This window comes from Hylobates moloch, unplaced genomic scaffold, assembly GCF_009828535.3.
Source record: "Hylobates moloch isolate HMO894 unplaced genomic scaffold, HMol_V3 SCAFFOLD_18, whole genome shotgun sequence".
In the NCBI taxonomy this organism is placed as follows: Eukaryota; Metazoa; Chordata; class Mammalia; order Primates; family Hylobatidae; genus Hylobates; species Hylobates moloch.
Genome location: NW_026652293.1, coordinates 69,606,085 through 69,629,916, shown reverse-complemented (window position 1 = coordinate 69,629,916; position 23,832 = coordinate 69,606,085). Strand labels below are relative to the sequence as shown.

The window sequence follows — 23,832 nt, the reverse complement described above, 5'->3', positions numbered from 1 at the left end:
ATAGATAGATAGATAGAACAACTGTATTTTTAAAGCAGGCTAAAGCCTGAATAGGTACTTCACAAAAGAATATGGTATATCCAAATGGACATTAAAGATACAAAACAGGTGTTCCCCATCATGAGTTGTCAGTGAACTGCAAATCAAAATCACAGTGAAACCCTCTATACATCCACCATAATGATTCCTATTTTTTTGAAACTAACATTTACTAAGTACTGCTAGTGGAAGTGTTAACTGAGTCAACTACTTTGGAAAAGTGTTTAAAGGCTGAGCATATACATAACCCAATCAGCAATTCTACTCACAGGTATATATCCAGCAGAAATGTATACATACCCTTATTTCAGGTGTTCACTTAAATATTTAAATCTTTCATATTTGAGAATATTAGTACCAGCTTTGTTTTTATTAGTGAAACCAGAAACAACCCATTGTCTATCAACAGAATGGATAGATGAATTGTAGCATACAGCACTAAGCCACCAGGAGCTACAACATGGATGCATCTCAGATATAAATGAAGCAAAAGAAACTAGACACAAAAGAGTGCATATTGCATTGTCATTCCATTTGCACAAAGTGCAAAAACAAGCAGAATTAATTTATTTTTCTAGAAGTCCACAGAGTGGTAACCTTTGGAAAGGCAGGTAGCTCCTGGGAGGGGGTGCTAGAGAGGCTTGCAGGCATTGGTAACATTCTATGCATTGATGTGAGTGGTAGTTACACAACTGCGTTCACACTGCAAATATTCATCAAGCTGTACGCTTAAGATTTATGTACTTTACTAACTGTATGTTAATATATTACGCTTCAATTTTTAAGTTTCCTTTAAAGTTACTTAAGAAAGATTTAACGGGAAAAAAACAGTCTACGAAAGGCAAATAAATGAATGTTGGTAATAGTTTCTTGTGGGCAAGGATTATATATCCCATTATATCCGTGGAGTTTAGTAGAATGCTTTGCATATAACAGAAATTTGGAAAGGCTAAGAACATAATCATGATAATGGTAGTAATCATATAATTTTATATATAACATATTTCTGTGGATACAAATATGAGAGCTTTCAGCCAGCATTTAATCTTCCTTGTTACTATCCCTAAGAATAAAATAGAAAAATGTAGACTGGATGTAGAGAAATGTAGAACTGATTTGACACAGACTTTGAAGGAAATCTTACCTGGTTGGCCATCAGATTCTAGCCTCAGCACCTTCCGATTTAGAAGTCTTATTAATAGCTATGTGGAAACCATTTTAAAGTATCAATGAAGAAGGTGGCTTTAAGTATAAGTCTACAGCACCCCACAGACACCTGACACACAGGAGGTAGTGAGTATATATATCTTTGCTGAATGAAAGAATACACATATATTGGAATCATGGTTCCATCCAGTACATTCATAGTATTATCATGCAGTAAAAATTATCAACCATGGTCAATCCAATATTTATGGCATTCTTCATGAAATGGGACAGCCACAAAGCCAGTCATGTAGCTAAATGAAAGTGAATGCTTGAAAACTTATTAATGCAATCCCCAAATAAATACATGGCCTTAGTCTCCCATAACTTACAGTAGTTTTTCTTCCTTTCCTCTTATGAAAAACTGTTCTACTCTCAGTATTTCAGTTTATGGCACAGAAGAATCTTATCAAAAACACTTCAGCAATAATTTTTCCCTGCCCACAAAAATAGGCTGGATTTATCTAATCTTAAAAATAGACTCCATTTATCCACAATATCAGGGCCCTTCTTGGAAGCTGTACTGCTAAGTTATGCAGAGTTCTCGACTCCTGGTGGTATGAACAACAAGCAAAAGAGGGTGCCATTACTCATTTCCTCTATTATGCAAAGATTTGCAAGGTCCCTCTCCTTGATTTATTTATCAGATTCTGTTTGGGTCAGATTTTAGTCTGCTCCATTATTCATGTTAGATGGCAATGGCATCATCATCATTAACCCTGAGATTTTAAAGTCCATTTATGTACCCTAGTAAGGCCTCTGAGTGATACACAGCCCCCTCTTAACAAAACTGTGGGCTTTAGTTTGCCCATTTAGAGGGAAATGCGGAAATGATCTCTGTTCCCTCCCTACTGTGTGACTGCATGAAACTGGTGTCATTTATGGAATCGCTGGTTTCATTCTCTACTGACATTCAGGTTCTTGTTTTAGGCCTGTCCAGAGCAATGTTTTTGTTGGTTGTAATGTAAGCCAGATTTCTTCTTCTGCTAGACATGTGAAATTTAAAAAAAAAAAAATTTCTTCAGAAAATGTCCTAGTCAGGACCAAAACTAGAGAATGTTCAATGAGCAGTAGATACGGCAGTTTTTTAAATCACTGTACAATAAAAAATGTGAGGAGCTATCTCCCACTTTCTAATCGCTGCCTGTTACTGAACCCCCCGCCACCACCCCCCCCCCGCCCCGCCCCTTCTCCAGACCAGCATCTCTAAGCACCTTAACCAGGTAAGAAGATGGTGAAGTCTCCGGGGAGGAAAGAAGGCTGGTCTCAAGCTTCTGAGCTCAAGCAATCCACCCCGCCCTGGCTCCCCAAGTGCCCAAGTGCTGGGAACACCGGTGTGAGCCACCACGCCCGGCCTCCAAGGAAGATTCCTTTTAAGAAAGTGTTATAGGCGCTCATTCAGAACACTAAAGAGATGAAGATACATGCTCTGTTGTTAAGTGCAGACATTTGTTGAAAGTTTTTACTTTTAAATCAACAGTATGAAGTATGGAACAAATGTGGAATTTACACATGTAAATACTGTATAGATGTACTGTTTAGATATTTTTGAAAGACAGTGCTTTGCAAGCAACAAATTATATGTACAGCATAGTGCCAATTATACAAAAATGTGGAGAAAAAAACTCTCAAAATATAAATTGCTAATTTTCTGAAAAATTACTGGAATTTTCTTGGCCAGATCCTGTCATAGTAGGAGAGCTGAGGGCAGTCACTACCAGCAGAATCATTCTGTTTCCCAAGATATGTCAACATTTTCCCCTGACCTGAGCTTTCAGAAAAGCCCTCCAATATATCCCTAGGCTGCCTATTTGCTGAATAGTATACATAATTACCTATATAAGCCCTACCGTCTTTTTGAGTTAACAGCTATGAGAAAAAACCCACCAGCAATATCAACTTCTCCTATTTGTCTTAATGAGACATGCTTGCTTCAAGCCTAGCTGAATTATTTCATCACCAAACCACTGCAACGTGCAAACAAAACACGCCCAGCTTTGAACCAACAAAGCTTTATAGAGCTCTAATTTTAATTATCAAAAGATCTCTAGCAGAAAATGAAATGATGCAAAGCTAAACCAAAGGCAAATGAAAGTAGTATGTGCTCTCGAATTAAGGAAAGCAGTAAGTAATTAGGTATCCGCAAAGAGAGGCGATGCATCAGCTTAGGCGTGTGCCCAACAATGGTGATGTGTTTTGGTGGGGCTGGGGAACATCTCTATCCCATCTTGTACTTAGGAACTTGTGACATCAATCACCCCTCCTCCTCTACAACCTTAGATTATGGTCTCTTTCATGAGAAAAGAAAAGCATCCCTAACTTTTACCCTTCCTCCCCTTTCAAGCTCCCACCTCCTCTCTCTTCCTCTTCAGCACACAGGGTGAAAAGATCGTCTACATCGTCTGCCTCTATTTACTGCTGCTCTGTCATTTCTGGGTCTCCTGCAATTGGGAGGCTACTTTCAACCTCCTCCCAGAGACTCCCATAATGATCACATCAAAAGTCTTCTCAGGGCCAGGCGCGGTGGCTCACGCCTGTAATCCCAGCACTTTGGGAGGCTGAGACGGGTGGATCATGAGGTCAGGAAATTGAGACCATCCTGGCTAACATGGTGAAACCCCATCTCTACTAAAAATACAGAAAATCAGCCGGGCGTGGTGACATGCACCTGTAGTCTCAGCTCCTCGGGAGGCAGAGGCAGGAGAATTGCTTGAACCCGGGAGGTGGAGCTTGCAGTGAGCCGAGATCACACCACTGCACTCCAGCCTGGGTGACATAGCAAGATTCCGTCCAAAAAAAAAAAAAGTTTCCTCAGTCACCTTCCTCTGAGCCTCTGCTGTGGACTCCTCTACATGCTCCTCCCAGATCATCTGGTCCATTTTTGTGGTTTCTTGATCACACCAGTGGCCTCCAATATGCCTCACTGGGTCACTCCTCTCTCCAAAACACTAAATCCACACTTCTAGCTTTGTGCCTTGAATTCGACTCCTACTGCTGCCATAATAACATATCACAGACTGGGTGGCTTAAGCAACAAAAATGTATTATCTCTCAGTTCTGGAGGCCCAGAGTCCGAGATGAAGGGGTCGGCAGTGCTGGTTCCTTCCGAGGGTGGTAGGGGGAATCTGTTCCATGCCTCTCTCAGCCCTAGTGCTCCTTGGCTCACAGAATGCAGTGCTCCAGTCCTCACAGGTACAGTTCTCCAGTCCTCACAGGTGCAGAGCTCCAGTCCTCACAGGTGCAGTGCTCAGTCCTCACAGGTACAGTGCTCCAGTCCTCACAGGTGCAGAGCTCCAGTCCTCACAGGTGCAGTGCTCAGTCCTCATAGGTGCAGTGCTCAGTCCTCACAGGTGCAGTGCTCAGTCCTCACAGGGGCTGTCTCTAGTCCTCACAGGTGCAGTCTCTAGTCCCCACAGGTGCAGTGCTCAGTCCTCACAGCTGCAGAGCTCAGTCCTCACAGGTGCAGAGCCCCAGTCCTCACACAGGTGCTGTCTCTAGTCCTCACAGGTGCAATGCTCAGTCCTCACAGGTGCAGTGCTCAGTCCTCACAGGTGCCGTCTCTAGTCCTCACAGGTGCAGTGCTCCAGTCCTCACAGGTGCAGTGCTCCAGTCCGCACAGGCGCAGTGCTCCAGTCCTCACAGGCGCAGTGCTCCAGTCCTCACAGGTGCAGAGCCCCAGTCCTCACACAGGTGCTGTCTCGAGTCCTCACAGGTGCAATGCTCAGTCCTCACAGGCGCAGTGCTCCAGTCCTCACAGGTGCAGTCTCTAGTCCTCACAGGTGCAGTCTCTAGTCCTCACAGATGCGATGCTCCAGTCCTCACAGGTGCCGTCTCTAGTCCTCACAGGTGCCGTCTCTAGTCCTCACAGGTGCAGTGCTCCAGTCCTCACAGGTGCAGTCTCTAGTCCTCACAGATGCGATGCTCCAGTCCTCACAGGTGCGGTGCTCCAGTCCTCACAGTTGTGCTCCCTGTGTGTCTTCACACCATCTTCCCTCTGTGTGGACCTGCGTCCTAATCCCCTCCTGTTAGGAGGGCACTAGTCATATAGGACCAGGGTCCACCTTAATGGCCTCACTTTCACTTGATTCCTTCTGTAAAGATCTTATTTCCCATTAAGGTCACATTCTAAGGTCACATTTTAAGGTCCTGGGGATTACGATGTCAACATACTTTTTAGGGAGCCATAATTCAGTCCATAACACATCTCAAAATAAATACATCCAAAATAAATCCCACTGCCTTCCCCGGAAACCTCCCCTTCCTCCTGATTTCCATATGGCCAACACCATCTGAAGCTCAGCTTGTCTTTTTCCTTTCCTTGTATCTAATCAGTTACCAACCCCATAAACCCTTCCTCCACTGTGTCCTAAAGCTCCCGCTCCTTTCTATTCCCACAACTACCACCCAAATTTAGGCCCGAATTATCTTGCACCAGCTCCGTGGTGACTGTCTTCTAATAGGCTTCTCAGCTCCGGTCCTGCTCTGATCTCTCTATATCCCAATTTATCTTATAAATTGCTGCCCCATTAATCTTTCTAATGGACAGCTCTGACCCATTTTTCTCCCTTGAGAAGGAGAAAAAAAGAATAACTTCCAGGGCCCCTTTTACCTTATGAATTAAGAACAAATCCCTCACTCTGGTCTCAGGGCTCCCCAGTCCCCCCAGGATGACAGAGCAGTACTCGTATGTCATCTCTCTCCCAAACGTGTCACTGTGCTTCCCACCTTCACATCAGGGTCTCATCAAGGAAGGGGATGGCTCTCTCAAGGGTTTAACTGAAGAGAGGTGAATGAGGGACCATTTAACAAGGTGCGGGCTGGGAGCGTGACAGGATCTGACAGAGGTGGGACTTCTAGGGACCAGCAACAGTGGGAAACTGTCCCCAGCCCTCGCTCTGAGACAACAAGGAAAGGAAACAGTGCTCCCCGCACCATCTAGAGTAGGAGCCTCCTGAACATAGAACAGGGCAGAGAAGACTGGAAAGTGACCCTGGGGATGGGGAGACGGAAGAAACAACACGTGGCCCCCACTCACCTTCCTCTTTCATCTGTCCTGTCTTCCTGCCCTCCCCACCCAAATTCAGCAAGATCCCGCTCATTTTTACTTTAGGACGCATAGTAGTGATGTTGGAGGTAATTTTTTTAAAGTAAAAATATGACTCAAACAAAGACAAAATGAACACATCAAAGATTTTATTTAATTTCTTCATTAAAGAACAAGTGTGGTATCATAGCAGGTTCAAAGGAGACTCCAAAGGACATACAAAGATATGAGCCCATCAGGAAGGCTGAGATGAATTTGCTTGATAAGAATAAACCCACTCAGTATCTACAACTGTATTCGAATAGACACAATTTGCATTTTCTATAATCAAGAATCAACAGTTCAGGAATCATTACTATCGGTTTTCCACAATTTAACAGAGTAGTAAGATAGCTCCAGACAAATGAAAAGCACAGATAACTTAAATGGACGAATGTGATAGGACAGCCATGAATCATTCCTTATAATCCAATTTACAGTTTTTTACCATTTTTCCAGACAGATGGAGGGAAGGGGCGGGGGGAGAAGGGGGGAGAAGGGGCAGGGGGAGAAGGGGGAAGAAGGGGAGGAGAGGGGAGGGGAGGGGAGGGGAGGGGAGGGGAAGGAAGGAAGGAAGGAAGGAAGGAAGGAAGGAAGGAAGGAAAAAAGAAGGAAGGGAGCAAGGCAGAAAAAGGGAAGGAAGGGAGGAAATGGTGGAGAAAGGGAGGGAGAGAGGGAGGGAAGAAAAAGGAAGGAAGGGAGGAAAGAAGGGAAGGAGGGAGGGAGGGAGGGAGGGAGGGAAGGAGGGAAGGAGGGAGGGAGGAAGGAGAAAGAAGGGCTTTGGCATCTGAAAACCCTGGGCCCGCCAGCAACATCACTTACTCATTAATTGCCCTTGAACAAGTCATTTCACCTCTCTGCAACTCAGTTTCCTGATCTGCATTAATGCAATTAACCGCTTTATAGACTAAATGGATTGTTCCAGGAATCAAATGAATTGCAGCTATCCTGTCTGAGCAGAATAATGGGGGCCAATATACTTGTCCTTTCATGTTCATTCACTATAAAGGGGTTAGACCCTGATCCCTGAAGTTCCTTTTCGGTCTGAGAATTCTGTGACTGGAAATGCTGCCTCCTCCACCAAGCCTTAGATAATGGTACTCCTGGGACACAGATGCCTCCCTCCTCAACATCCTTTCCTCTGGCGGTTTCCTGACTCTTATGTCCACTGTGTAGTAGAATATTTGCATTTTCCTTATTCCCTATCCCACCCATAGAGACAGAATAAGCTCTTTAAAGGCAGGACAAGCTTGGATATGAGTCCCAGCACCCAGCAAGAAGCACGGCATGTAGCAGGCAGTCCGCGAACATTTCAGAATGAAGGAGAAGAAGAGACCAGGCGCTGGAGCAGGAAGAGGTGAAATCACAATTGTCTCTTGTCCTTCACCAGTTTCCGTATCCTCTTTGGTGTGAGTAGGACTGACTCAAGTCGGGCTGACTTTGCAGGCTTCTATGTGATAAAATTCTTTATGACAGGACAGTTAGACTTCATGTGATAAAATTCTTCATGACAGGAGCAGGACAGTTAGACTTCATAACGACACCCCCGTCTTCAGGAGATGATGGCTCCTTCCCTGTCACAAAGGGAATGGCAGTGAAGCTGAAGTTTTTATGCTTCTCTGACAGCCATCAATCAAAAACATTTCATCTCAGCTTTTCATTTGTCTGGGACTCAAGAAGAAATGTTCTCCCGACGTTTCGCTGAACCTACAAGCCAGGACATGTAGGCTGATCATGACTCCCAACTGTCAGCATTGGCCTTGGAAACATGTCATGACAGACATGTCCAAGACCAAAGGGGACTAACGGGATAGTCTAAAAAATAAGAAGAGAGGGGCCAGGCACAGTGGCTCACACCGGTAATCTCAGCATTTTGGGAGGCTGAGGTGGGCAGATCATGAGGTCAAGAGATGGAGACCATCCTGGTCAATATGGTGAAACCCCATCTCTACTAAAAATACAAAAATTAGCTTGGCATGGTGGCGGGCACCTGTAATCCCAGCTACTCGGGAGGCTGAGGCAGGAGAATCACTTGAACCTGGGAGGTGGAGGTTGCAGTAAGCCAAGATCACACCACTGCACTCCAGCCTGGCGACAGAGTGAGACTCTGTCTAAAAATAAATAAATAAAATAAAACAAGAAGAGAGGCAAAGAGCATCAGGGATCGGACCCTGTGTAGGCAACGCGCGTGTGTATGTGTGTATGTTTCTGTTACATTTTTCAAGTGCCTTAATCATCCTTCAATATGTTGTTCTTCCCTAAAAGGAGAGAAAAAAAAACTCTGTTCTTCCCTACAGGCTCATAACTGTGACATGCTCCTGAAGTACCGTTCTTGAAACTATTGTCCTTAAAAAAAAACAAGCACTTTGAAACATATTTTCATCCCTTAGCCCACTCCCCCAAATGTCAACTGTTTCAAAAATAAAATGAATCAAAATTTCCTGAAACGCTACAAAAGAGATTTTGGAGCACTTTTAGAGATCAAGGCGGCATTTCATTGAAACTTTAATTCCTGCCTTACATGTCGTTCTATAGTCTGGATTCTGCCTTTCATGTTATTTTCATATTTTATAATGAAATAGAATCTCTGCTTTTACCACCATTTACTTCACCATTGACCATTTACTCCATGAGTTTTGGAGCCCAATATCATGACCACATCCATCATCTCTTCACCTTTTGGACCCTCTGAATTTTACACAGGACACAATCCCCATAGGACCATAAGCTTACTGTTCCCAGGTTGATGCATATAAGGTTCCACTGTTTGGGCATCTGAACTCTATTGGAACTATGGCTTCCACATTCATGGTGTCTCTTAGGTACCTGGTATAATGCTACAGACAAAAGAGATATCCCGTTCACACACACTGCATTAAGGTATGCTAGTAAACTGCATACAATTACCCTACTCTGTATTTATTATGTAAAATACTATCTCATGGAATCGGTTTGATGCAATTCCACAAACATTAAACACAGAGCCTATGATGTGGCAGACAGCCTGCAAGGCTCTGGTACTGTAAGAAATTCACATTTGATATTATAAAGTACCTTCCTGAAGGTAGAAGCAGGGCACCAAGTTTCCCTCTCATTTTAAAATATGTCCATCTCCAGCAGAAAGGGCCCCTGTATGGCAAGATTAAGTGAGAGTTCTAGAGCCAGCCTGCCCAGGTCTGAAACTGTAGCTCCACTGCCTGTGTCTGCAAACACTGGGCTCACTTCACTTCTTTGTAGCCACCTCTGAGGGATTTTCTAGGGATTTCATGAGAAAATACACATGCAATGCTTAGAACAGACCTGCCAGACAATTACATACCAATGCACCTACAAGAAATAAAGTTGCCAACAGCAGTCGGTAGGCCACGGCATAAAAAAGCTCTGATCTCCTGACTAGAAATTGTTACTCCTCAGGCTGACACTGTATTTAAGATCAGAGGAACTCCTCTCAGCCTGTGGGACTATTCAAATGTGCCTTAAGAATGCCCTGTACAACCTCAAAAAGACACGTGGACACCATTGTTCCTGAATGCTGAGATGGTACAGGTTTGTTGCTGGTCCTGCCACTATCAAAATAGCATCTCTCACAAGTAACTCAGTCATGAGCCCCGAGAAGAGAAGAGAAGAGGAGAGGGGAGGGGAGGGGAGGGGTAGAGAGAGAAAGAGAGAGAGAGAAGGGGAGGGGAGGGAATGGGAAGGGGAGGGAAAGGAGAGGGGAGGGAATGGGAAGGGGAGGGAAAGGAGAGGGGAGGGAATGGGAAGGGGAGGGAAAGGGGAGGGGAGGGGGGAGAGAAAGGGAATGGGAGGGAAGGGAAAAGGAGGGAAGGGGGAGGGGAGGGGAGCAGAGGGAAAGGGAAAGACAAAGGGAAAGGAACCATAAAAATAAAAACCCCAAAGCATTGGAAGAAATAAGAGAGACCAACAGACAATTCACTGCTACACATGAACTAATTTAACTGAATTCTACGCCACAGTCAAAATTGGTGAAAAAAATATGGTGGAATATCTTTCATTCATTTGTGCACATGTATGTGCGTGTGTGTGAGACCGAACTTTCCTCATGGAAAGTTTCTTTGATTATGAAATAAATATAAACTCTAGCAAAAGCTAAAAGAATTTAAATCATAATCGCTTTTATTTTGAAAACCAGAAACCTGCTGTGGAAAAGAACAGAATACAACTTCTAGAGGCTATCAACTCAGTGTGCTGTTCAGCTTCATTTTAACAATATCTCAATTGACTCAAACTAAGGATATCATTTTTCCTGTAAGTTTTCTTTTTCTTTTCTTGATCTTCTCAAAATGCATCATTTCAGTTTATATCTTTGGTTATGCATTAAATATGAGTGAAATTCATGGGTTCCCATGTACATTATGAATCAGATTCTAAACTCAGGAGGAAAGAGAAACAATTAAAATTTCATTAGAAGCAGAACAAATGTGAAAAAACTCTTAAAATACCAAAAATGTTAAGGGAAAAAAAGTGCTTGCCATAGTAGAAAAATAAATTGGACACATTGAATTGTTCCTTCCTCCACGGTGATGAGATGTGTGGGCCTGTGCCTCTCCCTCAGTGACCACATGCGGGTTTCCCCTGCACGCTAAGAACCACGTGTCCCAGGGAGCAAATGTGTCCTCGTTCCTGCCTCAGCCCTTCCCACACTCAGGAAGGCCCTGCCAGCCTCTGAGCTCCTATACACTTTTCTCCTGTTCCACTCGCTTTCTTCTGCATCTATCTTGGCTCCACAGCTAGATTTCAGGTTTTCTTCCAGTAAATTGGCAGATACTCATCATTGGTTGGTGGGTGGTAAGTATCTGCACCCAGCCATCCAGGGGAGGGCTCCCTGGGTTCACGTGTCAGTGGCTCCACTCTCTCTGTCCCCTACTTGGGTAATGAGCATGAAAGCAATCATGTGTAGGTCCTCTGAATACTCCATCACTAACAGGGAACGCCTTGACTCCCATTTCATTGCAGCAACACCACTACAGAACTTCTGCAATAGAAACCAGGAAATACACCTTCCACGTGGGCTTTGAGGCTGACTATAACATTTTGGAAACCCCAGAAACATGGGCCACTTCTTCACCAGCCAGGGAGAAGGTAACTATGGAAGCCAGAGAAGTACTTCACGGCTGGGACAATAGAGAAGATTTGCAAACAAGCTCACTAGGAGTTTAGTTACTAAATGGATCCGAACCTAAGTAGTCCCTAAGAGGGCTACTGACATGAGAGAATTCTTCTCCTAGCTCCTTCCAAATGCCTGTCTGCAACCTTCTCTTATTGTTAACATCTCCTCTTCCCTGAAAGAAAACCACCCATCATCAAGAATCCTGGCACAAAGCTTGTTGTCAGCTTTCAGGGCCTGTAATCCACCAGGATAAGGATTTCCAGGGACCCTAGGATCATTCAAAGCTTTTCTTTCCAGTCCCAGGGTGAGGTTTTGTTATGCTCATCCTGCGGAATGGTTTGAGTCTGGTTGACCCTAAGACTACGAACATGACGATGGAAATTATCGCGAGTCCCTCTGAGAAAACAACCTCCCCATTTTACCTCTCTCAAACAAATCTCTATCTGACCCCACCAGCCCCAAGGTCACACAACCATTTGTTGGCAGGGTCCTCATCCCAATGTTCTTCCCGTGATTAATAAAGAGGAAAGCAAGGGGATGAAACGGATCCACTGGATACTCTAACAGTGCCCCTGGAAGTCACCTCAGCCCCTGACAGCTGCTCATTTGAAATATAGCTTCTGACTCTAAACCAGTATTTCTTTTGGGCAGCCCCAATCACTCAGACTCAATTAATCCTTAATTTATTCTCTTACTCTCCTTTGTTCATTTGCTCTAGTGACTGTAACTTCCCTCTCTCTAATTGCCTTCTCCGGGTGTCCCCTCCCACTGGACCTGGGAGCCACTGCAGCCTCCCAAAGCGGCAATCATCATCTGGCCTCTGTCACCCTACACACCTCCTCCGTCATCATCTCAGAATTTCACCCACCAACCCTCCTACTCTTCTGCTTCTAGAAGAGATCTTACCTCCATTCTTCCACCCCCACTATCTTTGCCTACTTCCTTCATAGCAGGTTCCTTCTTTCTGCATTTGGATGCATTCAAGTGATGTTCACATTAAACTGGTGGGCAGGAGGATCCTTTCTCTTGTCCCGATCTTCTCCTTGCCACAAGATTTCTCTCAAGTCTGTCCTTGTAGTTAACAGTGCACCAAGCATCATGGGAAACCGATGCCCAATACGGTCCCAACTCTCCCACAGAGCATTAGGGTCAGAGCATTCTCTGACCATTGCTTGAGTTTCCCAATCAGTTCCATACATTTTATTAATTATTAGTGATAAATGGTCAGAGAAATGTAAAATCGGAATTGGTTAGAGTGATCCAAGAAAACTCCGTTTAGGATGAAGAGCGTAAGCAAGGTATCAAGGGGCAGATCATAAAAGGTCATGAGCCAAGTAGAGAAATTAGACAGGCTATGCAAGGATGTCAGCTGAGGCTGGGAGATGGACACAACGGTTTCAGGAGGACTAAAATGGCAGGAGGATTCTAGGTGGGTTGCCGATTTGTTGCAGGAGGAAGGATGACGAAGGTTGAAATGAGTACTGGGATCGGAACAAGAAGCTAATGGAGTATGAAAGACATCGAAATCTGAGTTGGATTGCAAAGAGAAACACAATGGGCTATGATGACAAATTAGATGCAGAAGAGAAGAAAGAGAACTAGACAAATGCATTGAGCCACTCCCATGAGCCAGGCACTGTTGTTCTAAGTCCATAAAGCTAGGTACTGGTGGATTCAGGCCTCAGACTCAGGTCTTCTGAAGGTTAGGATCACACCGGAGCCAGAGCACAAATGGCAGTGCCACTGATCAGCAGAGACACTAGGAAGGAAAGTCGCTTAGGGAACCGAACAGGCAATGATGTCAAGCTGCTCTTTCCAGGGTCCGAGAGGCAGGAGGGAAGTCTAAACAGAGGCTTGAAATGAAGGCCCAGGGCTTTCGAATCTGCAGTGGGTTTCTCCTACAAAAAAGAGTCGCTTTGGGAACATTCCTTTCATCTCTCTGGCTCTCAGAGCTGGATGAAGTCATTGTTAAGTCTTTTCAAACTCTGTTATTCAAGAGATCCCAGATTTTGTGACATAGATAAGCTCATGAAGGCAGAAGAGACAGAACAGGAAATAGGACAGAATCTTTTGGGATAACCACACACTTGGAGTAAAAGGAATGAAAAGCACCTGGAAAAAGCATGATCAGAAATGTAAAAAATTACCCAGAAGGTACCATGTCCCCAAAGTCAAAACAGTAGCTTCAAAAAGGAAAGTCAGGGTAGTAGAGCTTGAGAGGGAATCTAAGGGAATAGGGACAGAGAGGGACATTTAGACATGGCAAGGAGGGAGTTACTGGCAACATCCAGGAAAGTGGATTTAAGAAGGAAGAGAAGTTAGATAATTACATGGAGAGGGGTACAAGCAGTGGGAGAAGACCACTTTTGGAGGAGGGGAACAACCAGATAAGCTATCGAGGTCAACGACAGACATTTTAAGATGGGAGAAATTAACAGGCTTCAAGATAAACCAGAAGGAGTAAGTGGATAGCGAGGCAAAAAAAAAAAAAAGGATGGAAAGGATGGATTCCCATCTTGGCTTCCAGGACCAAGATTCAGGCCATGTGAGGGACTGTAACATTAGAAAAAAGAAAAGAAACCTCCTTTTCACTGGCTGGAAGGACAAGAGGACAGATTTGGAGACGGAACTCTGTGAAGGTCAAGTTAAGGATAAAATGGAAAAGTGGGTTTAAATCTACTCTATAAAGAATGATGTGCTGGTAAACCTCCTTTCTGGAAATTCCTCATAGATTTTCATATACTCTGCATTACTAAATGCCACTAGCTTGGAGTGTGACACTGGGCCAAGTCAGTTGGCTCTCTGAGCTTTTGTTTCCTTATCTGCAATATCAGAGAGGCATGGGGTGGACAGGGTAATGTTTTCCAAAGGCCTCTTCCTACCCTAATGTTTTGGAGTTTATTTATGCATTTTTCCTTCTGATCGCCCCATGCCATCCTCTATATCTTTTCTTTGCAATTACAGCTGCAAACCACTTCCCTACTTATGTGGAATACTTCCTTAACATGCTATGCATACAGACGGTGTTCGACAAATGTTTTCTGAATTAATCTAATTCCCACAATGTCAGAGTTTCAGGAAAAATGTGTGCTTCATCATCTCTCCCTCTCTCCCGAGAGCTATCTAAAGAAGCACAGTCACCCAGTGCTGCTGGAGTCCTTTCTTGGGTAATTCAGCCGTGACAAAAACACTTATCTGTAGCCAAAGTACAAATACAACTGAATGTCAAATAAATTAGTGCCCTAAGTGTTTTAGATCGTGCCCTTCCTGCCAATGTGTACATGCTAATTTCTAAGTTAAAATAAAATAAGTCTGATGATGTAAACCTGGGTGGGCTTTCCATCAGTTCCTTGGGAAAATACCATAGTGCATGTCTATCTAAAGCTCCTCGTAGCTTCATTATGAAGGGAGCAAAAAGTGCAAATTTCCACTGCTCATTCCATCTGTACTCCGTGACATTCCTACAGCTGAGAAAACTGACTTGGTGTCCTTTTGCTATAAACCTAAAACATACTTGAACAGCAGATAAAGAAGCCTTTCTCTCCTAGAAAGAACACTATTAGCCTAAGATTTGACTTTTAGTCCTCATTCTGCACTGCTGAGTACTGACTTCATACCATTAACCTTCCTGGACCTCTACAAACTGGGGCTAAATACTCCCATCCAACCTACTATGCAGTGTTGTACGCCAGCATCTATACTGCATAATTATCACTATTCGTCGATGAGTACATTTAAAGATGCTTCTTGTCATTATGGAACAAGATGTATGAACACTGAGAAGAAATCTATAATGAAATACTTCATTCTGCAAAGGAAGACAGGAGGAAGACCGTAAGCATTCCTATCAGGATCATTTTTACAGCCAGGACTAAGCTTTAAGTCTCAACCTATGGGTAAATACAAAACTATATGACACAGTACACCACAACGGCAACTCAACTGTGCTTACACAAATGAAAGAAAGACAAAGTACTAAAAAAAAAAAAAAAAAAAAAAAGCAAAAAACCTTGACCAAGGTCATTTTATACCATGGTTTTCCTAAAGTCAGAGGAATATCTTCTATAACATTCTGTATGATTGCTTGAAAAAAAAGAGGACCATAACTAAAAAGATGAGTGTTTTTAAATACCAAATGACAGTTTGTTGCTACATTGGTAAGTTAATAAAACCTTTAAAATAAAATAAAACACACATTCCAAATCATGGATATGTTTGGATATGACAGTGAATGAATCCATTATAAGCTGACAGCTTATTTTATGATAGGATTTTTCTCTCATAAAATAAGTGTCTCAGCATATCCAGAGTTTACACAAACATATTTTCAATCTCTCTCAAAGATAAACAGACCCAAGTGGGCAGGTTTCCAGCAGATGGGGGAGCCACTGAATCAACGATCATTCATCTACAGAATTATTTGGAAGGAATGTGAGCCAACTCGACAAGCATCAGCAAATGGAATAGAGATGCCAGAGAGCCGGGTACAAGCTAACCAGTGACAAACCCCTTTGCAAATGAGGAATTAATTTACAGCAGCATACATAACTCACAGATACAGCCCATTAAAGATTTCACCTCCACTTCCCTTAACAGTGATCTCAGACCTCTTCTAAAAAAAGAAAAGCAAAAAAGCTTTCTGTGGACAGTGGTCAAAAAGATGCCTCAATGTGCTGGGGTGCTGAATACAAATCCAATAGACGATGATCTGCTCAAGATAACAATTCAGATGTTCTAATCAGAACATATGAAATGTCCCGTCAAATTCACAACTATGGTGTCTTAATGACTGTTTTTCTTTTTCTATGCAAAACAGCTTCATCTATTACTATCAAGAAGTCTTCCATCTACAACTGTTTTATCAAGATGTACACATTCCTAATACTCTTTGGGCTATTTGCTTTAAAAAAAAAAAAAGAAGAAGAAGAAGAAGAAGAAATAACTCATACTGACAAGCTTGCACATGACAGAGAAATAAACGCCCCCAGAAAAAAAAGAAACGGCTTTAATGTAGAAACTATACTACAGTCTCCCCATCATTAACCCCATCAACATTTCTGAACCACCAACATTCTCAGGTTAAGAGGAAAAAAAAGGGGGGTGGGGGAGGGAAGGATGGAGGGTAATAGATGGAGAAGCTGGTAAAGGATTTGAGAATTTCCATACGAAAATTGGAAAATTGTGAGGTAAGGTATGTTTTCCTTTTAGATGTTAATGCTATACCAAAAAAACAAAAACAAAAACAAAAAAAATCCCCCTGCTCCACTGTGCCACCTCCTTCAAGGTCATTTATCATCAGCACAACAACCTACGGATGTTTTATTAAAAGAAAAATCCCAGCCTGGGACTGCCAGATCTCTACTCAGGACCCACTTATCAAAGGTGCTGCTCTAGCTGACAGGCAGCTGCTGAGTGGCACAGAGTTAACATTACTTTATATGTGCAGAACCTCATCAGCCAGCACGTTCCCTCAGTCCCCATTAAGCATTCTGATAACACCACCTCCATGAGCTCGGCTTAACAGTTAAGCCCGCAGGAAGCCCTTGAGTACATGAAGCCTACCAAAATTTTCCAGCTAATTTTAACCCCATAGAGTTTGATACGAATTGACTGAAAAATTATACAGCAACCATATTTGTCCACCTGAATAAAAGAGTCCTTAGTTTTGAGAAGAAACTAATGTGGTCTTAATTATTTAAAAAAAAAAAAAACCCTTATGGTCTATTTTCTATGAAAAAGACAACTGTATTACTAGCAGGCTTATACACCATGACCAAGGTATTAGTGAAGAGGCCCTTCCAAGCCCGGTCTTGGGCCAACAGTACTTCAAAAAGCATATGCAATGGTGCATAACATGCAGCTATTAGATTGGATTACTATTAGGTTGCCATCTGATGTGGACCCTGGATTTTTATCCTTCCCAAAGCTTTCTCCCAGTCCGTTTAATGCACAAAAGAGAAAAAGACAGTCGTTTACAACGTTCCTGTGCAAATTCGCTGTTTTCCTATGTTTAGTACCCAAATACATCAAGACTATTTTAACACCTACAAGTTAATATTCCAAAATTCCACCATCTCTACGATTTTCTGTGATTATAGGTAACTGTAACCGGGAAGCAGTTTTTTTGTTTTTTGTTTTTGTACTGCTGAGGAAAGAAGTACCAGCAGAAGCTGCAGTTCTAGGCTGGGAAAGTCTGGGGAATCCTGCAAGGGAACATCCTTCGGGAAGGAGGACAGAAGTAGAGAAGGAACGACGGAAAGGGTGCTAACTAGGTTATTCTTAGCAGGAAGTTAGGGCATTTTCTTTTCTGGAGAGGCTCTCCAGTCCCAGCTTGGAGGTGTGCAATGCCTCAGCCTGGGAAGTATCTGCAGTGTTCGAACAAATCAGAGAAAGGAAGGAGCAGTGTGCCAAGAGGTACTTAAGGAGAAAGAACTGTATTAGTGTGGAGCCAACCTTTCCCTGCCTGCCACCCAGTGTGGGGCAGCCACCCTGCCCTTACACTTACGTACACACACACACAGTTTGCTTCACTTGGCATGCAATAAGCCAACATTTAGAGAACGACACGTTCACGATGTTCCCCCCACCACCACCCGCGCGCGCGCACACACGCAAACACACACTCGCTTCCCATGCCTTCCACGCTTTGCAAGCGGTCACAGCACCAGCACGGATGGCACCAGCCCCGGGAACGGCGGGGACCACGGAGGCGACTCCTCCTCCGCTTTCGCAGCACCTTGACTTGGGGAAAACCTCCGCGCAGCGTCCTGCACCATCACCCCCGCCCCCGGCCAGCTGCGCCGCACGCTACACGGAGTAAGCGAACCAACGTCTTCGCTCCGTGACAACGCGCGGGTCCAGCACAAAAGCCCAAGAAACCTCCCGGCGGCGGTATTCCCAGAAACAGCCCGAGTCCCCGCCGCTCCCCGCGCCCCCACGGGCCACCCTGCTCTGCACCCTGCCACCGGCCGCCCGGGAGGTCCCAGCCGTGCGACCAGGCAGGCCGGACCGGCCGTCCCCTCCTCCCCCGGTTCCCACAGCTCCGAGGCTCCTGTCCCCGGTGCCCCGGGTCCGAGCCCGGGCGCCTGCCCCCGGCTAGCCGCGCTCCATCCTCTAGCTTTGCACACGCGCGCACAGACACGCGCCCTTGCCTTTCCTCGCCCCAACACGCACACCTGCACACACTTGGTGATGCCCGCTCCGCCCGCATCCTCAGGGAGCACCCCTCGCCCCGCCCGCGAGTCCCCGCTGTCACTCTGCCCGGACCCCGCTAGTGGATGCCCTGGCGCCCCCTTCCCCTGGGAGCACACGCGACGCACGGCGCTTACAGTTCGCAGGAACTGGATCTCGTCTTCGCCCTCGCCCCCATCGGCCATGGTTCCGCGCCTTCTCGCCGGGGCCGGCTCCCGAGCCCGGCGGAGCTCGGCGGCGGCGGCGGCCCCTGGCGCTGCCTTCTGCTTCTGCTGTCGGGAGCCGGGGGCTGGAGGGGGCCGCGCTGCCGGGTGCCGAGCGCCGGGCGGTCCCCGCCTGCAGAGCGGAGGAGGCGGTGCGGACGCTCGGGCGCTGGTGGTCGAGGCGCGGGGCCTCCCTGCTCCGCACTGTGCGGGAGGAGGGCGGCCCGGGCCCGGAGGACGCGGGGAAGCAGCCCCGCAGCCCAGCCGCGCTCGCTGCCTGCAGCCGGCGGTCCGCTCGGCCCCGGCTCCTGCGAGCAAGTGCGCCGAGCCAGCTGAGCCGGGGTTAGTGCAGCGGTGGGGGTGGGGTGTGGGGGCGGGCGGGGAGGAGCTCGGCGGCTCCCCGCTGCTGCAGGTAATCCGCAGCCCGCTCCTCCGGGCCGCCAAACCCGAGGCCCAGCGCCACTTACTGGCTGCGCTGGGAATCGGGGCCGGAGCGCACACGGCAAGCGCAGCTTCCTACCTGCGCCCTGCTGGGGTCCCTGGGCTCATTCCTCTGCCCCTTCTGAGCTTAAAACCGCCGGCACGACGCCGCTTCCTCCTGGACGGGGCTAGGGCGCTAACCTCCACGGCACTTCGGATCTCACGGAATGATATCTTTCACCTGGGCGCACGGGGAGGCTAATCTCCACGTGGAGATTACCCAACACCTGGTATTTTAAACGTCGATTACCTCTATTCATGACCAAATGGGGATTCTTCAAAATCTAGTTTTAGTGTACCATGCTTTTCGCAGATAATCCATGCAAAGTGCACGGTTTTGGTGCACAGAACTTGAACATTCAACAAATATATAGTGAGCGCCTATGCCAGACAATGTGGTACAAGACAGACCCAGAAGTTTATAGTCTATATGCGAAGTGCAAGCCTTAATTCAACAAGGAATTGCGGTAAAGTATGGGATACTATCTGTAAGTCTGAACCACTGGATGGGTCTAAAGTCAGACTATGCTACCCATTATCCTTGCTGAGAGAAGAAATTCGAGCATTCCACCGCAGATAGCAATATCTTGCTCTCGCAATCCTCCATGCAATAGTCTACCAAATGCCTACTTAACAAACGGCTATGACTAAGAAAATACAGGGTCTGAGACAATTTGGACAAGAAAGCATTTGTCTCTTGTTCCTAGTCCACAGCGCTTTCATTTATCATACTTAAAATAAGTATGTGCCAAGTAAAGTTTTCAAATGTCAGTACTGCAGAGATGCAGGCATTGTAAAACAAGGATTTTTGCGTCCGTTTACCTACATCTCACATTCTGCGGCATCTAACTCATTATTAAAATCGACCAGTGAGTTCTATGCAGTTTATATTTTATTTTTAGCATTCATTAACTTTGTACATACTGGGGTAGGTTTTGTAAATTTCCAGGAGAATGACACTATGTGTATAAATACTCGCTCTCCGTGGTAGAACTAGTAATGTTCTGCCCTATCTCATGGAAGTATACTAGTCACCTTACCTAAAAACTTGTCCTATCCCTGTAGCCATGACGACTAACCAACTCTTAAACCATTATTATTTATGTGAATGTTTACTCTGACGAGTCTTTAAAGGAACAACCAGTGAGCTCCCAAAAAGGCGGGTAAGAGTCCTCCATGAGCAATGACTATATTCTGAAATTGGCTCCTGATTTAATGTTAAATGATCTGATCTTCCAAATTTAGAACATATCAAATTGACGTTTTAAAGTATTTTATTCAGAACTATGCAGAGACAGGTTTCTTAATTACTCCATTCTACCCAGGTGGTAGGTAAAATAATATAAAAACTCTTACCACGTCTTCATTTTGGCATTTTAACTAGGCTGTAAACTGTTCTAGAAAGAGTTATGGTTATTATTTCTTTAGTTCTCTCAGTGTAAGTGGAATAATGCTAAATGGCCTAGACACTCGATGATTCTTATTCACCCCATACAGTCTTCAACAGCAAGTAGACATAGAGCAGAGACTATTTATAAAACACACCGTGTATGTGGACTTTAAAACACAAAAATACAAAACTGTGAGGTTTATAGAGCTCTAGTCTGTTCTAAAAGTATAAAATATGTTTGAGAATGATATGCAACATTTATTTTTAAAAAGAAAACTAAAGCAAATATAACAAGTGTTTTAATATTGGTGATGGGCACATTCGTGGAATATTATTTTTGGTACTCTGATATTCTGTTATATTTCATAATTATATAATAACGAAATAATTTTTACAAGAAACCAACTTCAGTGAAAGCTACGGAAACTTTTTACTTATAGCTTTTAAAAAAAAAAAATTAACCCTTTTGGATGATTTAGTTCTAATTCCCTAGTTTCTTCTGCTGCTGGACAATTGTAGTAAGAAAAATTTGTTTTCCAGTGCAGCGATCATGTTTTCCAGTGCAGCGATCATAGGATACTAACTAACCTCAATTTTAAGTGTACTTGAGAAAAAATACATATAATTTGGATACAGCTTAAAGTTTATGTTTACTGTATTTAATTCTTATTGTAGACTCAGACTAAAAGAAATTAACAAGTAAACCTTTTTCTAGGGACAAAACTATAGTTCATTAAATAGAAAAAGATTATTTACCATTTTCATTAGAAAATAGTATTTGATATCTATATATTTTGTAATTTTTATTAAAATATTTATTGGCTGGGCATCATGGCTCACACTTGTTATCCCAGTGCTTTGAGAGGCCAAAATGGGAGGATTGCTTGAGGCCAGGAGTTCAAAACGAGCCTGGGCAATGGAGACCTCATCTTTACCAAAAAAAAAAAAATTTAATTAGCTAGGCATGGTGGCACAAACCTGTAGTTCTAGCTACTGGGAGGCTGAGGTAGGAGGATTGCTTGAGCCCGGGAGTTTGAAGCTGCAGTGAGCTATGATCAAGCCACTACCCTAGTAAGCAAGACCTGGTCTCAAAAAAAAAAAAAAAAATTCTCTTTTCCTAAATTCATATTATGTATAATAGTTTATTTTACTTTTTATTATCTTAATATTGCTTTATTATAATATATTCTTTATATCAATAGATAACACTCCCTTTTAAATGTTTATTAATCATAAAATTATTAATAAAAAGTTTAGAGAATGACATTTCTATGTTTCTTAGTCCAAATTCGGGAAGTATTCTTCTTTATGACTAATTTTATATTCTGCAAGAGAGGGAAAAATTATATTTTTGCTTTTTTAATTAAGAGTTTTTCTGCAGTCATCTAATTAAGAATGGGCCATCGTAGCCCACTTATTCATTTGGCAGGATGCTAGACAGCCTTAAAGAAGAAAAAAATTAGGACAAATGTAAGATTTTTCATTTTGGCTTACAATTTACTAAGCTCCCCAATGATGTACGTGAGCTTAAAAAATTAACTTCTTCCTCAAGGTTTCTACGGAAACTCAGCTAAAATACTCAGTGTTATCATTTTAATTCAGCTTCTTTCAATTAAGATTACATACATTAAAGGCTTTATTACTGACTTGAAAGCCTCTGGAATTGTCATCGGATCATTATAAAATTAGGATTAGAGAGCCTCTAACGTCCTGAGATTTAGCCCATTTCTTGTTGACTCAGATTTCCTGTTTCAAAATCTCTAAGGAACATTTCATACCTATCTTCTTATCCCACTTCAGAACTCAACAGACCAACATTTTATAAAATTTCCATTTTATTTACATCCTTATTGCATGTGTTCTAAAATACTATAATTCTTTTGAGCACCTGTCCTAGAAATAAATCCCTGGGGAATTCACCACAAGCCAGTCCTCAGGTCACATGGCCTGAGTCTCTGGGTCTGCATTAATGCAAGATGGCCAGAAATTACATTACGAATGATGACAATGGTGATGAAACCTCATTTACTGAGCATTTACTATGCTCCAAGCACTTGCATTTTATTTTTTCTTTTCATCTTCGCAGCAATGTCATTTTTGAAAAACAGGAAAGAAGGCCTAAAGAAGTTAAGTAACTTGGCCAAGAGTATGCGGCTGCTGAGTTTTGAGGCAAGGGTCCCAGGACTTTTGCTCCTCCCCTACCTCCATCCCAAAGCGGAAAGCACAAAAAGGAGTCTAGACTAGCATGAACTATAAAAGGCTCTGGCAGCCCCGGGAGATCTGTCCCTGGTTTCAGGCCAAAGCAGGTCCTGGTAGCTCTTGGAATGCCAAGTAAGTTCTGGAAAGAGACAGAGATTACTATGTGTTCAGAAATAATATCCAATTTGTGCCTTTCTCCACAGTTTGGATTCTTAGGGGAAATCAGTTTTTCAAGACTTGAAGGTTATTCACTACTATCGTATTAGTTCCTTTACAAATTATGAAGCCCCAAACTACAATTAGTATTCTGATTTCCAGGGTCAGGACTGAACTACATGCAGATGGAAAAAGTGCACATGATCTGCCTCTTGGCATCAGAGGAGCCCTAGACATCACAGAGAAGGGTGACCCCACCTGACGAAAAGTTTGCTTATTACCATAGTCCCCTCTTATCCACAGCTTTGCTTTCTGCAGTTCCAGTTACTCAAAGTTCCAAAATATAAAATGGAAAATTCCAGAAATAAACAATTCCTACATTTTTAATTGTGTGCCAGTCTGAGTAGCGTGATGAAACCTTGTACCATCTCACTCTGTCCCATTCAGAACATGAATCATCCCTTTGTCCAGCGCACCCACTCTTCTGTACTCCCCACAGTTAGCCAGTAGCTGTTTCAATAATCAAATCGACTATCCTGGTATCATGGTGCCTGTGTTCAAGTATCCCTTATTTTACTTCATAATGACTCCAAAGTGCATGAGTAGTGATGCTGGCATATTGTTATTATTGTTCTATTGTATTACTAGTTATTGACGTTCATCTCTTACTGTGCCTCTTATAAACTAAACTTAAACCTAGGTTTGTATGTATAGGGGAAAAACACAGCATACGTAGGGTTCAGTCCTATCCATGGTT

General features: G+C 43.8%; 1 protein-coding gene across 1 annotated transcript in view; it reads right to left on the bottom strand.

Annotated features, from left to right (window-relative positions):
* RYR2 (ryanodine receptor 2) overlaps positions 1-19,172 on the bottom strand; it is a 799,701-nt gene extending 780,529 nt beyond the window's left edge. Inside the window, exon 1 of the mRNA XM_032137647.2 lies at positions 18,785-19,172. Within this exon, the coding sequence (XP_031993538.1) occupies positions 18,785-18,832 (48 nt within the window). The 5' untranslated portion in view covers positions 18,833-19,172. The remainder of the gene's footprint in view (positions 1-18,784) is intronic.
* Positions 19,173-23,832: the final 4,660 nt, after the last annotated feature.